Below are 14793 nucleotides of genomic sequence, written 5' to 3'. Positions count from 1 at the left end.
CTTTTCTATCACAACATGTGTGTGTGTGTGTGTGTGTGTGTGTGTGTGCCTGTGTGTGTGTAGAAGGAAGAACCTTAAGTTTATCATCTGTAGTCTGGTGTGTAAGTGAGCTAAATATTATTAGGACTTCTGCATTTCGTTCCTCCTCTGTGCAGTCTATTGCATAAGAACATAAGAAAGGCCCTGCTGGATCAGACCAAGGCCCATCAAGTCCAGTAGTCTGTTCACACAGTGGCCAACCAGGTGCCTCTAGGAAGCCACACACAAGACGACTGCAGCAGCACCATGCTGCCTGTGTTCCACCGCCCCCAAAATAATAGGCATGGTCCTCTGATAATAGAGAGGAGGCCACTGCTCACATCCCGCCATTGTGAGAACTGACCATTGATTCCTACTCTCTGCTTCCTATTTTTTTAGCCAGCTCTCAATCCATAAGAGGACTTGTCCTCTTGTCCCATGACTATGAAGTTTGCACACTGCTGATTTCTTCCAGCATGTAGAAGCCTAGCCTCCCCTTGCTATTGCAGGTTGGCATCCTATCACCAAAGCTGCATTTGGGGAAAGCACCATAAAGATCAGTCTCTATCGGTATGCCCCACTTTTAAAACATGAGAAAGCCAAGTCTTTTCTCCAGCCTTGGAGGTGTCAAACTCCTAAAGAATGACATAGAGGAGCCATGTGTATTCAGAATCAGAATGGCCTTCCAAAGTAAATGAGACAGTGCAATGATTTGCAAAAACTCTGCACACTATTTTTTAAACTCTTGATTTGGGCTAAACATGCTTTGGTTTTGGGCTAATTGTGCTTGTGGTCCAGATTAGGACTGAATCTGCTATTCACTCGCATCCCTTGATGCCTCTTCTGAAAAACAAACTCATATACTGAGTGGGATGCGTGACAGCATTTCTCCAGATGGAAAGACTTTGGTCTGCAGAGTGCAACTTTCTTGCCCACCTCCTTCGGGTGTGACCCCAAATGCCCCCCAAAAACTGCTTCTGGAAAAGGTGGGGAAAACATGGCCTGTCAATGGGTATCCTTCCATCTGAAGAAACATTCTGGTGGATCCAGCCAAGGGGGATAGTAGTACAACCACCAGACTGAAAGTCTTTTGAGTGTTCCAAAATGTCAAAAATTGTATAGTTTAGATTTGACGTCATTATAATTGTTATGAATAGGTGTTTTAGGATCAGATCTGGATTAGCAAATTTCTGACTCCACATCCCTAGTGAACTTTCCTTCAAGAGGGTTTTTGTTTCTGGACAAGCCAGGGGGAAAGGTAACAATAAACATACAGACAATGATTTCTTTGGGAAAACAAATGGCCACAGCTTTATTGATTACAATAGATAGAGCATTGGCGGAGCATGGGAATGGATCCAGGGATCGAAGGACCACTATGTCATCCAATGTATCGAAAGCTCATAAACATGAGACCTGAATCTATTTGAACTGCGCCTTTCCTTTGCTTCTTGACCAGTGATTGCATGTGTGTCTGAATGTGTGTGTAACAGAGAGAGAAAGTTGTTTTATTTCATTTTATTTTGTATTATTCTTTTAGTGTCCTATTCTTATAAAACAAAAAGCAGAATAGCCATTTAATTCAAAGTCTTCATAATTTGTGTTCCAGTACATTCGACTTTAATACAGAATGCATAACAATATCTTTAGGTTATGTCATAAAATTATATGGCAGCTCCTAAACTTTAACAAAACCCAACAATGACTATTGTCATTATCTTTGATTCCCCTTGTGGAAATAATCCAAGCCAGGAAAGGATGGTATGCAGGAACACTTTACATTTCCCCAAGGAGACTAGGCAAAAAGGTGAGATATTCTGTTAGATTCACTGATCAAACATTTTCAAAATTCTTTTTGTATAAATTCGGAATTCATTTAAACTGCATTTTCATGACTGTGCATTTAAACCAACAGAACAGAAATATATTGCAATCTCTCAACTGAGTATGCAAGAAATGGGAAATAATCCTGTTTGAAAAAGGTAAGTGACTTAATCGTAGTGCAAGCAATCAATATGGAAGTAACAATATTTATATTCTTGAGAAACAATTTTACTGAAACTTTTATACACTTCAATTACTGATGGGGATGCAGCTTCACTGATTTTCCTTGTTAGATGTTCTCTGTTCTTTGAGGAACAGGGGAGGAACTGTGTATATACATTTTCATATCCATGCATTTAAACTAGGGCTGTTAATTCGGTTCGGCCCGAACTGAAAATCAGCCGAATTACCCCTGATTCGGTGGTTTTTAGTTCGGGAGGAACCAAACTCAAAACTGGCGGGCAACCGGGGGGGGGGGCCGAATTCAGCAAGTTCAGGAGTTCGCGAATAAATTCGGCAAATTCGGCCGTCAGTAAGCAGCATAACCGTCAGTAAGCAGCATTCTCCTCCCCCGGCCAATCGGTGGCCAAGCTGGGTCTTCTTCTGGCCAATCAGTCAGGATTGAGTACTGGAGGAATCAGCTGATGTGCGGCCCGGCCAGGGAGAGAGAGAGAGAGAGCGAAATCCTCGTGTGTGTGTGTGTGGGGTGCTTGTGCACATTTGCTCCTTTCTGTGGCTGCAGGGGGCGTATTTTGGGGGGTAAAGACACAAAACTTTTAGTGGAGCTTCAGATGAATCTTCTTAAGATACCCCCCAAGTTTTGTAAACATTGGGTCAGGGGGTCCCGAGATATGGGCTCCCCCCTTTTTCTTTCCATGGCTGCAGGGGGCGCATTTTTGGGGGTACAGACCCCAAACTTTTAGTGGAGCTTCAGATGAAGCTTCTTAAGATACCCCCAAAGTTTTGTAAACATTGGGTCAGGGGGTCTCGAGATACGGGCTCTCCCCTTTTTCCCTCCCCCCTTTTCCATTTATGTGGCTGCAGGGGGCGCTTTTTTGGGGATATAGCCCCCAAACTTTTAGCATAGCTTCAGACAGTTATTCTTAAGATACCACCCAAGTTTTGTAAAGATGGGTTCAGTGGGGGCAGAAATATCGCCTCCCCCCTTTTCTCTTTCCGTGGCTGCAGGGGGCGCATTTTTTGGGGTGCAGATCTCAAACTTTGAGCGGAGTTTCAGACCAGTGTTCTTAAGAGACCACCCAAGTTTTGTGAACATTGGGTCAGGGGGTCCCGAGATATGGGCTTTCCCCTTTCCCCTTTTCCCTATTGGGATGAATGGATCAGCGAGCCGATCCTGTGTGCATCTTCTCCAGAACAAAACGTCCCGTGCCTAATTGGAATCATCCTGGATTACAAGTCCTCCCCAGCCCCTCCTGATGGAACAGAAGACAGCCACAGTAAGACCCCTTTGGGGGCTTTAATCTATAACTTTTCTCCTGTGTATGTGTGTGTGTGTGGGGGGAAAGCAGAGTCTGTGTGTGTGTGGGGAGGGAGCAGTTTCTGTGGGTAGGGGGGAAGCCAAAGGGGGCTGTCGTCGGTTCTGCCTGGGGTGTGTGTTCCCCCTCGAGTCTCTCGCTCCCTGGTTTGAGGGGGGAGGTTTCAGTTGTGTGTCTTCTGGTTTTTCCCTGTTGCAAAGGTGTTGTTTTACAAGGTTGAGTTGCTTTGCAAACTGTTGTCGGGACTGGGAGCTTTGTGCATGGGCGGCAAGCTCTGCTGAGAGATGCACATTAAGGGTGGGGGGACCCCTTTCAGGGCCCATATCTCAGCCCCCCCTGACCCAATCTTTACAAAACTTGGGGGGTCTTTTAATAAATGTCCTTTGAAGCTCTGCTGAAAGTTTGGGACCTCTAACCCCCAAAATGCCCCCCCCCCGAGCCGCGGAAAGGCACGATTGTGTTTTTAATGGCTTTATTCAGCCGAATTTCTTTTTCCGAACTTTGAATTCCCACCGAATTGAACGGATCCGAAGTGGGGGAGTTCGGACTTCGGCATGTACCGAACCCACAAGGGCCAAATTTGGCCGAATCCGAACTGTACCGAATTTTTTTTCCCGACAGCCCTAGTTTAAACCACTAAAAGCAGAAATGCATTCTGACCTCTCCACTTAGTACTATTGAAATGAATGAAGCACAGGCTTTGAAAAGTCACTTAACAATAGTGATGGCAATTATATTTCCATTTTTGTGGAATGATTCCATTGTTATGAAACTATGGTACAACTCATTTACTGACAGCTCATTCCTGAGCCGGGAGGCAGAGAGTTTTCAGGAGGCACGCAAGGTCCCGTGCCGGCATCCGGGCTGCTTGTGCCTCTCAAAGAGACATGGACACCGGCATTTGGGCGCTCCCACTGGCCTCCCAGCACTGGCACAGCATCACAGCCCTGGGACACCAGCTCAGCCTCCCAACAGCCCACGTCCCCAGGCAGTCATCCCACAGGGGTGTTCCTCGGACGTTCCAAGGGACATAGCTGGCAATAGGCAGCTTCTTGACCCCTTTCAGGCCAGGAACGCCCCCTCATGCCTCAGTGGTGCTGCACCAGGTTTTTGCTGGTGCAGCTTCACTTTTCCCTATGGGGCGTTCCCCACCATTTTCTATGGCGGCCATGATCTGTCTTTGGAGGTACCATGGCTGCACCTTGGCTATGCTGTCCCCGGCCACTGCAAGGCTCAGGAATGGGCTGTCTGGTGGATACAACTACTTCACTGATTTTTCCTTATTAGCTGTTCTCTTTTATTCAGCTCAGATCTAAACACAATGATGTAGCATTTGGGGAAAAAGATACAGCCCAGTAAGCCAGCGCTGGAGGCTAAGACAGAGAAGATCTCCACAGCCACCACATATTTCCCTTTGATACTCAGGTAGGTTGGAACAAAGGATAACCAAACGGCACAAAAGATCAGCATGCTGAAAGTGATGAACTTGGCTTCGTTGAAACTGTCAGGTAGCTTCCTAGCAAAGAAAGCCACCTTGAAGCTGACACTAGCCAGGAGGCCCATATAGCCCAGGACACAATAAAACATAGTAGGGGAGGCATCATTGCATTCTAATACCACTTCTTCTGTCATTGAATGCATGTCAACATCTGGGAATGGGGGGGAATTTACTAGCCAAATGATACAAATGACTACTTGAATACAGGAGCAGGAAAGAACAATGGAAAAGGATAGCCTTTCCCCCACCCATTTCCTCATCTGACTTCCAGGCTTGGTGGCCACGAAGGCAATAATCACTGTGAGGGTTTTTGCTAACACAGAAGAAATGGCAATTGAGAAAATGATGCCAAAGGCAGTTTGGCGAAGGAGACACATTACCTTCTCAGGTTTGCCGATAAATAGCAAGACACAGAGGAAGCAGAGCAGAAGTGAGTTGAGAAGAGTGTATGTGAGGTGCCGGTTGTTAGCTTTCACGATGGGGGTGTTGTGGTGCTTTATGAATATCCCAAGCACTAGGACTGTGATCAAAGAAAGGGTCAGAGCAAGAAGAAGAAAAGCAGCTCCCAATGGTTCTTGATAAGACAAGAAGGTTACTACCTTGGGAATGCAATAATTCTGGTTGTTGTTTGGAAAATGACCAACTGAACATTGGGAACAGTCAGGCATATCTGCAAAAAGAGGGAGGGGAGTGTTTTAAGTCAAACAACCTGTCCATATTGCTCATTTGTTTATTAACGAACTTTAATAGAAATGCAACTCAATTCATAAATTACACAATTATGCTAAAACACTTCCTCTTGTATAACGACTGTCTAATGGTGGATGAATATTAATCAGATTCTAAGTTGATTGCAAATAGTAAGCAGTATCACAAAACATTTTTTAAAAGGCTCTTTGTTACTAAAATGTGTTCGAAATTGGATTGCAAACGTTTTTGGAATGCATATTTTCATTTGGGTTTCTTGTCATTTACATGATACATTTTCCTGCCATCGACATCAGAAGGCAGCAATGCATCATTGGGTGAGTGTGTATTCTACCCATGGAACAATACTGGAATATGAAGGGTGTGTTGGAATGTGTGTTGGACCATGTTTGCTGTCACCTTTCAGTTTCTAATCCTGTGTCCTTTCTATCTTTTACATTTTGATATCACTTGCAGGCACATTCCTCTAAGATAGCACCAACCCATTTGATAACTCTGTATTGTACATCTCTTACCTTGATTCTCAGAGATTGTTCCTTCTGGACATGGGCGGCAATCATAACAGCAGAATGGCTCCCTTTCCCTCTCTTGCATCCTATAACCGGGACTGCAGTTCTCACTGCATAAAGACAGAGGTTGTACCTAAACGAACAAACAAACAAACAGGCAAAAAACCCACAGCGTTTATCTTGGGAAAATGGCTTGAAATTCCTAAGGATAAAGAGAGCTCACTGCATGCAACAAGCTGTTATTAGTTTCCAAACAATGATGAGAGATCATTGAACACACACACCTCTATTCTACAGTAGCATATTTCCTTTTAAAAGCTGCTTTCCCGTCCTACCTGGTTAAATCTGGGGTGCCATACCATGGATTCTTCATCAATCTGAAGTGCTTGCTCAGAAAGAGCCTGGGGATGGGTCTTCCCAACTTTCACTCTAACAAAAGATTGGTTTGGAAATGTTACCCAGTTGATAACATCAAGTCCTGCTATCAATTCTCTATTGTGGTCAAAGGAAATGTGGTCTCCAGCACTGTTGTTAAAGGAGACATGCCTCAGAAAGTGATGGAGCTACATTGAAAAATAAGATAGATGTCTGTAACTAAAAAACAAAAACAAAACCCAACCCAAATAACAACCACCACCACTTCCTATGTCTAAACTCACCAGTGGGTATGGTTGGTTCAGTGGACTTTTTAATGAGCTGAGTATATCATTATTTTTCACTCTATGCATGCAGGTTTATATCTACTCAGTGAACAGGCCTGCATTTTTATTAGAGGAGGAATATTTTGTCAGATGGCATTGAAGGAAATTTAGGAATTACATAAATATGTCTCATCTCATTTGAAAATGGCCATGAGCAGCCAATTCCTCACGGTTGCATATTACACACAATGACAAGTGTACATAAAGGATTATTTTGATATCCAATAAATACAGAATATTTAATTCAATTATTCTGCATTTAATCCCTCCTCTGTGCATATTGCATGCTGCTCTTTCCTTCCAGCACATAGAAGCAAGGCCTCTCCTCAGTGTTGCAGGTTGGCATCCTATCACCATGGCTGTGTGTGGGGAATGCATCATAAAGCTCAGTCTCTGTCTCTAACCCCCACTTTTAAAACTTCTTGCAATCAAAAATAGGTTGGGTGAAGAAGAAGCGAGATTGTACTCTATGAACCTGAGGGTTCTGTTAAAGCTGAAGCTATTGACACACACAACCTATGGTAGTGACAGGAGTGAGAACTGGGTTAGAGAGGGCCCATTCTCAGGTCACAAGGGGAATTAGTCTCTGAGGTAGAGCTATTCCAGTAGGAAGAAGGTGTGGAGGATTACAGCCACTGCGGTGGGGTAGTCAGAGAGAGTTAGGCTGGGGACAGAGTCTGAGAGTCTGAAGCTGAATGACAGAGACTGAGAGTCTGAAAGTCTGAATAATAGTTCTGAGGGAAAGAACTAAGTTTGAAACTAGGAATGAAAGGAACTTGAGTGAAGAAAACATCTAAGCTATTTCTCTGAAGCAATCTTGCGTATATAAACCTGACTTTGAGTTTCCCCTCCAAATTCTGCCTTTTTCTTGTAAACCAATCTCTGTGAGTTCTGTTCAATAAACTTCCCTGTTTTGTCTGTTTAAGTTAAAAAAAATAGGTGGCAATGGAAACAACAAGGATAGGGGAGAGAGAGTGAGCAGTGGGTATATGGGAGGATGTGTGTGCTTCACTTAGATGCTTAATTTAAATGTTAGCATAATTTTGGTCCATGTGGGGGTCTAAGCCAAAGCTTTGATGGAAAAAGCAGGCCTTCAGGAGATCTTTGGAAGTACTGATGTATAAAGATGGCTCGATGGCTCCTAATTCTTCCAAAGTCATGTATAGCAGCTCTTTTTCAGCAAGACTTTGCTAGAAGACCTCCACAGGCTCTATTGTCTGTTCATGAGCACCAGTTAGTACTGAACCATGGTTTGTAATGAGATTTCATTGCACCTGACTTTCATTTGAATGTGATTGTAAGCTGATTTAAGTCTAACATAGTTAGAAACAATAAACAAATAATGGGATTAGAGGGTAATTGTACATTAGATAATAAAAAGGTAGCCTTGTGCAACCTTGCTTGTTAGAACATATCATAGTCTTGACCAAAAAAATAACTGAATACGGCCATAGTTTTCAGAATACAAGAAGCTCATTTTTTCATTGGAAAAAACATATTTCAGGAAACCGAACAGTTAATTGTATACGTTGACCTCACAGGATAGACAATACAGAAAGAAATAGATTTCAAAATCAGAAGCAGAATCAGGAGAAGCTCTCTTCTCTCTTCTAAAGAAGACCAGGACCCGATTGTGGTACAGACCATCAATTGTTAATATTGGCAATTTGACTAAAGCTGAAGAAAAATACCAAAACAATCATCCTGCCAAAATAAAAAAATAAGCAGCACTCCTGAAGAGTTTGAAGACATGTAAAGAACAGATTTGCATTACTAATTCCAAGTGAACATGAACCATAAGAACTATGGGTTGAAGCCAGAGATGTTATCAAAGAAGAATGTGCAAAGTCTATTTGTGTAGCCAAAATTAATGAAAAGCCCTGATGGATGACTAATCAAACATTTAAAAAGGCTAAAGACAGACAAGAAGCAAAAGTAAAAGTTAACAGAAACAATATCAAAAGCCTAAATGCAGCCTTCCAGTGACTCAGAAGTACAGACAAAAAGAACTATAATAGCAACGAGTGTAAAGAAATGGAAGAGAGCCAAACACAAAAAAAGGAAGAACAAGAGATCTGTTACACAAGATCCAAGAAATCAAAAGAAAATTTAAACCATGGTTAGGAAAAGATGAAAGGGTGACAGATTCATTCCAAGAAGAATCTTTTGAAGATCCTACAGTTTTAGAAGGCGAAGGGAATGGCACACTGAGAGCAAATGGGACAAACACATTACCAGGAGCAGATGAGATACCAATAGAGGGATGCAATACCTTCCAGGGTTGCTGAATTTGAAGCTTCCTTCTCTCTCCTTGCATCTTTGCTCTAACTTTTGAAGCATGCATAGCATGTAGAGCATAAGTGACAGCATACATTGCATTGTAGATGCTGTAGCTAGGGCCAGTCATGCTCATTTCAAATGCAGAAAAATCTGTCAGTGTCTCATCTCCAGTGCAGTTGACCTGATTCCCATTGCCCAGAACAGAACTGGGGAATGTACAATGAAATGTGTATGACCAGAAGTCCTTGAGGAACCCATCTCCCTCTGCACTGGATGGCTTTCTGCTCTTAAAAAATTGTTCGAATCCCTGAAGTTCATTGGAGTGAATTGCAACCGTTATCATGCCATGGAATATTTTCAACTCCCAGTTTAATTCCTTCTTATAGGTTTTTAATTCCACATGAGCTGTTACAATCCATACTTTACCTTTAGGTTTTGGCATCATATATTTCATTTGTATGTATGTTATCAAACCTCTGAAAATTATCATGTAACGAGCTTGTCCTTTGAAGAGAATTGCATTGGTAGTGCTCCCCATCATTTTTTCATACACCTCTGAAAACTTTTTCAGATATTCTGCCATATAATCATGGCCTTCTATATTGGACTGTGAATACATGAAGGCAAAACAGATGCCATGCTGGGAAAAGATGGGAAACATCCTCTGCATGAACCATTCTAAATTCACACCAATCATACTAAAGAATCCAATCCACGTCCAGTTGAAATGAAGAAGTAATTGGAGAATTCCCAGGTACTGATGGGTTTCATTGGGGACCATATTATAGAAGGATGGGATTTGGGTGTTATCCATCATCACTGGAGCAGGACCATACAAGAGCTAAAGAGAGATTTTCAAAATGAAAGAGGTGCATGTCTGTGCAGTGGTGTATTTCATGATGTAAGGACAATAAGAAATATACAAGAACAAAATCTGATACAAAAAATAGCATCTAGTCATCAGCGGAGCTTGCTAAAACCAGAATCTGAGCATAATACATAAAATTGTAAGAACCACTTCATGTTACAGTAATATATTATTTTGTAAATCACTTATTTTGGACATTGCCATCAAAGGTGGAGGTAGCTTTCTTTAAGCCAGTCAATGAACAATCATTTCCCTCAGCATCAACAGAACCTGGCTAAACTCACTGCTATTTCCATATGTTACTACTGAACTCAAGACTATGAATCTGACTATACAGAGGACATGTAAGTGATCTGCAACAACAAAGTCCCCACCTAGTAGCAATACTGTTGAGCAGCTAATGGCCCTTCTCGAGGAGGGAGAAAGGACAAAATCACTGTACCTGCTCCTGGAACCATTAGCAGCTTCTTGCTCCTGAGAACCATTCTTGCTAGCTTCTTGCTAGAACCATTAGCAGTTTCATCAAGCAGAGCAAGCTAGGAAAAGCATGCCGGAGGTGCATGTGCATGCATACACAGTAGTAGCAATATGTAGCTCCTTCTTCCCCTCCTCTGAGGTTTGAAGGCAAGAGGAGTTCAAACTATTCCACATTATAATTCTGATTCATGACTTGGTTTATTAATATGGGAGCTTCTGCTTGGAGGTGATGATGCTTTTATAATATCTGTAGCAATGTGCCAAGAAATAATGTGTTTTTTTCCCAAACTGCACTTTTTCATCCCCAGAAAAAGGCTGACATTGATGCACAATGGAACTGTTAATCAGCAATGTTACATGATTCAAATCAGAGTAGGCTACTGGAGTAGGAGTGAACCATCCCAAAAGGTTTGATCACTCCAGAAATGTATATACTGCTGTATGGACTACATACAGCATTTACAGTAATTTTGATAATTTATTGATTTGATTTATACTCCACCCTCAATTCCCAGCCAAAACTGGGCTCATGGCAGCTAATGAATTTAAGGCATTTTTTTAAAAATAGAATTATCTTTACAACATGCACTCTGAACTTCTTCACAGATGTATACTAACATGAAGAAGTGTAAAGCCAGGAAATCTGTAAGGAAATGCTTGCACCATATTCTCTTGTCTAACAAAGCAGATTAAATCAGACCGTGCTAATGTAAAAAGAAACCAGCATCTGGTTTGTAAGGTGCAGGTAAATAATTGGCAAATGTATATATCCCACACAGATTGCCTACCTGTGGGATCTTGTAGATGTTGAAAAGATCAAAAATAAGTTGTGAGTTATCTGAATGAATGTCCTCAAGAACTACTTGTAGATAGTCCTAGATATCACACTTGTAGTTGGGAACAAATTTGTTCCTTGGGGAAATATGTTGCAGAGCAGCACGATATGTCAATCTTGGATTCAGATAGCTGTCATAGATATGAAACCCCAGGGTGAGATTTGGCAAGATCTGGGGATTTTCGTTTATCTCCTTGACAGTAAATGCCAAAGCCAGGATGTGCTGGTAGTTCTGAGGCATCAGTCTACAATAACGATTTATATTTTGCATCACACACATATTCTTTTGTTCGTAAAATTAGCTCAACTAAGCTGAATAACTTCTTTTATTGTTGTTGCATTGTAAAATTTCGATAGAACATTTGTGTGGTAATTATTATTCAAGGCTTGCCTACACATGTAACACCTGAATATGGTTCATATTTGGAGTAAGAATGAGTGACAAGATGGTTATCATCCCAGGTGGGCTTCAATTCCTTCAATTACAACCTGCCTCCCATCCTCAGCATCACATTTGAATGTGGTTTTTTGGTATTTCCATGGCACAGAGAAATAAGCTGCAGTACTGCGTTCAAAAGCTCTGCTCGCAACCTGAGTTTGACCTCAACAGAAGTCGGATTCAGGTAGCCAGCTCAAAGTTGACTCAGCTTTCCTTCCTTCCGAGGTTGGTAAAATCAGTACCCAGCTTGCTAGAGATAAAGTGTAGACAACCAGAGAAGACAATAGCAAACTAATTTAGATTCAAGATTGATATTGGTGCAATGCTGTGTCTTAGGACAATTCCAGCTGCACACTTCATTAGTAGAAATGCTGGTTGCTGCTCTGTATTTCACCAGCTTTTAGGGCTATGATTCTATTTATTTTAGAATAACTTAGTTAACATCTATTATTTATGGTTTACCTAAATGTTAAGGGGAGGACAATGAATATTTTAAATCAGTTTTCTTGCAGTTTCTTGCCTTTCCAGTCAACAGAATTTTAAAGAATAATGAGACAGTAATGTATGTATACGCAAATGACAACTAAATAAACGTATTTAGTTAAATCATATCCAGCATTAACTCTGTCAATATAACCATACTGATAAATACAGTATTGATATTAATTTAATAAATTTGAGGATCCAGAAAAAGCAGATGACCTAGTAGACAGAAGTTTACAAAAGATGATTTTGATTAAGTGTAGCATTGAATGTTCATGTTCTAAGCACCACAAAGTCATCTGGGCCTGCAAATAAAGTTATACCTTTCAATTTATCTCATCATGCTAGGAGTCTTCATGAAATAGCAACATGATCACCATATACTTGGGCACCAAACTATTAAAACTACAAAATCCTCCATTTACCTATGATCATGAGCAACCTCTTCCAATATAGAAAATCCTGAGGTTGCCTTTGACTTTCCTCCCCCTTTGAGATGTATCTGTAAGTAATGGTGATGCAAACTGAAAATGACAACATGTGAAGGCCTGATAATTCAGGTAGAAAATATAAACTGGCCACATGCTATATCAAAAGGAAGTCTTAAATTACGTACACGGACATTTCAGATAGTATCCCAGGAGGCTGGCGCTTGAAGTCTTTCGGACTGGTGGTAAAGAAGCTGTGAGATACAATGGCACCGATGATGAGATAGCCTGGATGAAGATACTTATGGAGAATAGGGTAGCTATCCACAAGAGCACGTTGAAAAACACAAACCTTGCCCACAACACGACTGAAAACCAGTAACACCGCCATCACTAAGATCAACATCCTAAGTGCAAACTGTTTCTCTGATCATAGGCTCCCCTGTTTTCATCTATAGCAGTAACACAACTGTAGTGGTGCAGTAGAGCTTCTACTTTCTCCTGTTCAATGTGTGCCACCTGTGTTGCAATAAGATGATCCTTTAGTTTCCATGATCACAGTGTCCTGACTACACATCAGCCTAGCACTGATGGGCTTGAAGTCAGAAGTTTAAGTACCAAGTGGCATAAATCACCCCAGTAGACTTCTGCCTGTCCCTAGTTCTGAAACAAACAGGAGAATATGCCACCTGTCACTGTGGTTCTACTTATTTCTCTTCCTGGCTGCAGGTTCTCTACAAGGAACTTAGGAAGCAATAGAATTAATTACAGTCCTTTGAATAATTATAGGGGACCTAACCTCTAAACTGTCAGGGGAATTCCTGATGAACAAGAGTTTTACATGTCTAAAAACTATTTTTCAAATATGGTCACACAGTTGCATATTCCAATGAAGTTTTCACAATGAAGGACTAACTTTTCCAAATACTAATGTCACAGTCACAACTAGGAGGGCATTAGGAATATCAGTGTATGCTGCCAAGAACAACTTGGCTCAAGGTACAATGACAATCAGAAGTAGAAATATATTGCAATCTCTCCACTGAGTATGCAGAAAAGAGAAATAACTACTACTTGAGAAAGGTCAGTGACTTAATGTTGCTGCCCTAAGGACAAAAGGGCCCTGCTAGGAAACAGAAAGGAGAATAAAATACACAAACAACAAACTAGATAAAAAAAGGCCACAGCTTTTATTGGTTACAACAGAATGGAGCATTGGCAAGGCATAGGGAATGGATGCAGACATTGAGTGACCACCCTGTCATCTGATAAAATGATCCCCAACTTGTGTGTTGGTGTAGCAACCGGAGTAGCAAATCAGTGGTTCCACTAGGACATAAAGCTCTGAGTGGTTCCTTCACCACCTGGGGGTGGGGCGACATGACAGCCCCCAAGTTGGTCATCCATGATTGGATTCCATCCCAAGACCCTTTATTAGGGTCTCCAAATGGAGGAAGGCAGGCACGCAGGCACATCTTCCCCAAATAAAATCCATCCCAATGCCAAAAGCCACCTAAGCTGTGATGAAAATAAAGAACAAATCATAAAACAGAGGGAAGAAAGGGTAGGATTCTGTTGTGCCGGGCGAAAACCGTCTGAACGGCCAGGCAAGGTGGTTATAAATAGGTAAAGGAGGTGAGGCAACACAGGCGTGCCTGTATCATCCCCCTCCAACATCTGCATGTACAATGGCCCATGATCCCTCGAGCCACAATAGACTGCAAGGGGAAGGGGAAGGCAGAAAACCACCCAGCCACATAGTGTTAGCGAGAGTGGCTGGAGCCACTCACCTGGAAACAGCTCCATTTGGGGACAGACCCACTGCCCAAGTGGCCACAACGGGCATCTTCGGTGTGATGTGGCAACATCATTTACTGCAAACCATCAATGAGGAAGGGGGAAAATTTATATCCTTGAGGACAATTGAACTGAAATTGTTGTAAAGTTCAGTTACTGAGGGGAATGCAGCTTCTTCATTGATTTTTCCTACTCTCTGTTGTTTGAGGAATAGTGGAGGAGCTGTGTGTATACATTTTCATATCCATGCGTTTAAACCCTCAGAAGCAGAAATGCATTCTTAGCTCTCCACATAGTATTATTGAAATGAAAGGAGCTTGGGCTTTGAAACGTTATCAACGATAATGGTGACAAAAAGTGTCAATATTTCCACTTCTGTGGAATGATTCAATTGTTATGAAACTATGCTATACCTCATTTACATAGGTGGCT

The 14793-nt window shown here is 41.8% G+C and overlaps 1 protein-coding gene across 1 annotated transcript; it reads right to left on the bottom strand.

Annotated features, from left to right (window-relative positions):
• Nucleotides 1-4604: 4604 nt before the first annotated feature.
• On the bottom strand, nt 4605-14410 carry LOC130490498 (vomeronasal type-2 receptor 26-like). Its single transcript, XM_056864323.1, has 6 exons — nt 14355-14410; nt 12749-12884; nt 9027-9875; nt 6389-6616; nt 6060-6186; nt 4605-5506 (listed from the first exon to the last, which is right to left on the bottom strand). Exons 1-6 carry the CDS (start codon nt 14408-14410, stop codon nt 4605-4607), a joined length of 2298 nt encoding a protein of 765 aa, XP_056720301.1.
• Between the last annotated feature and the right edge of the window lie 383 nt (nt 14411-14793).

This window comes from Euleptes europaea, chromosome 18, assembly GCF_029931775.1.
Source record: "Euleptes europaea isolate rEulEur1 chromosome 18, rEulEur1.hap1, whole genome shotgun sequence".
Taxonomy (NCBI): domain Eukaryota; kingdom Metazoa; phylum Chordata; class Lepidosauria; order Squamata; family Sphaerodactylidae; genus Euleptes; species Euleptes europaea.
Note: the sequence above shows the minus strand (reverse complement) of the source record. Positions and strands in the feature narration are given on the sequence as shown.

Bases quoted from the DNA above. Each gene is read 5' to 3' on its own strand.
- LOC130490498 (XM_056864323.1), bottom strand. From the start codon at position 14,410: ATGCCCGTTGTGGCCACTTGGGCAGTGGGTCTGTCCCCAAATGGAGCT. The intron at 6,617-9,026 runs GTATTGCATCCC...TTTTCAATGTAG, and splicing joins AAATTCAGCAACCCTGGAAG to CTCCATCACTTTCTGAGGCA. The intron at 6,187-6,388 runs GTAGGACGGGAA...TTGTTCGTTTAG, and splicing joins GGCACCCCAGATTTAACCAG to GTACAACCTCTGTCTTTATG.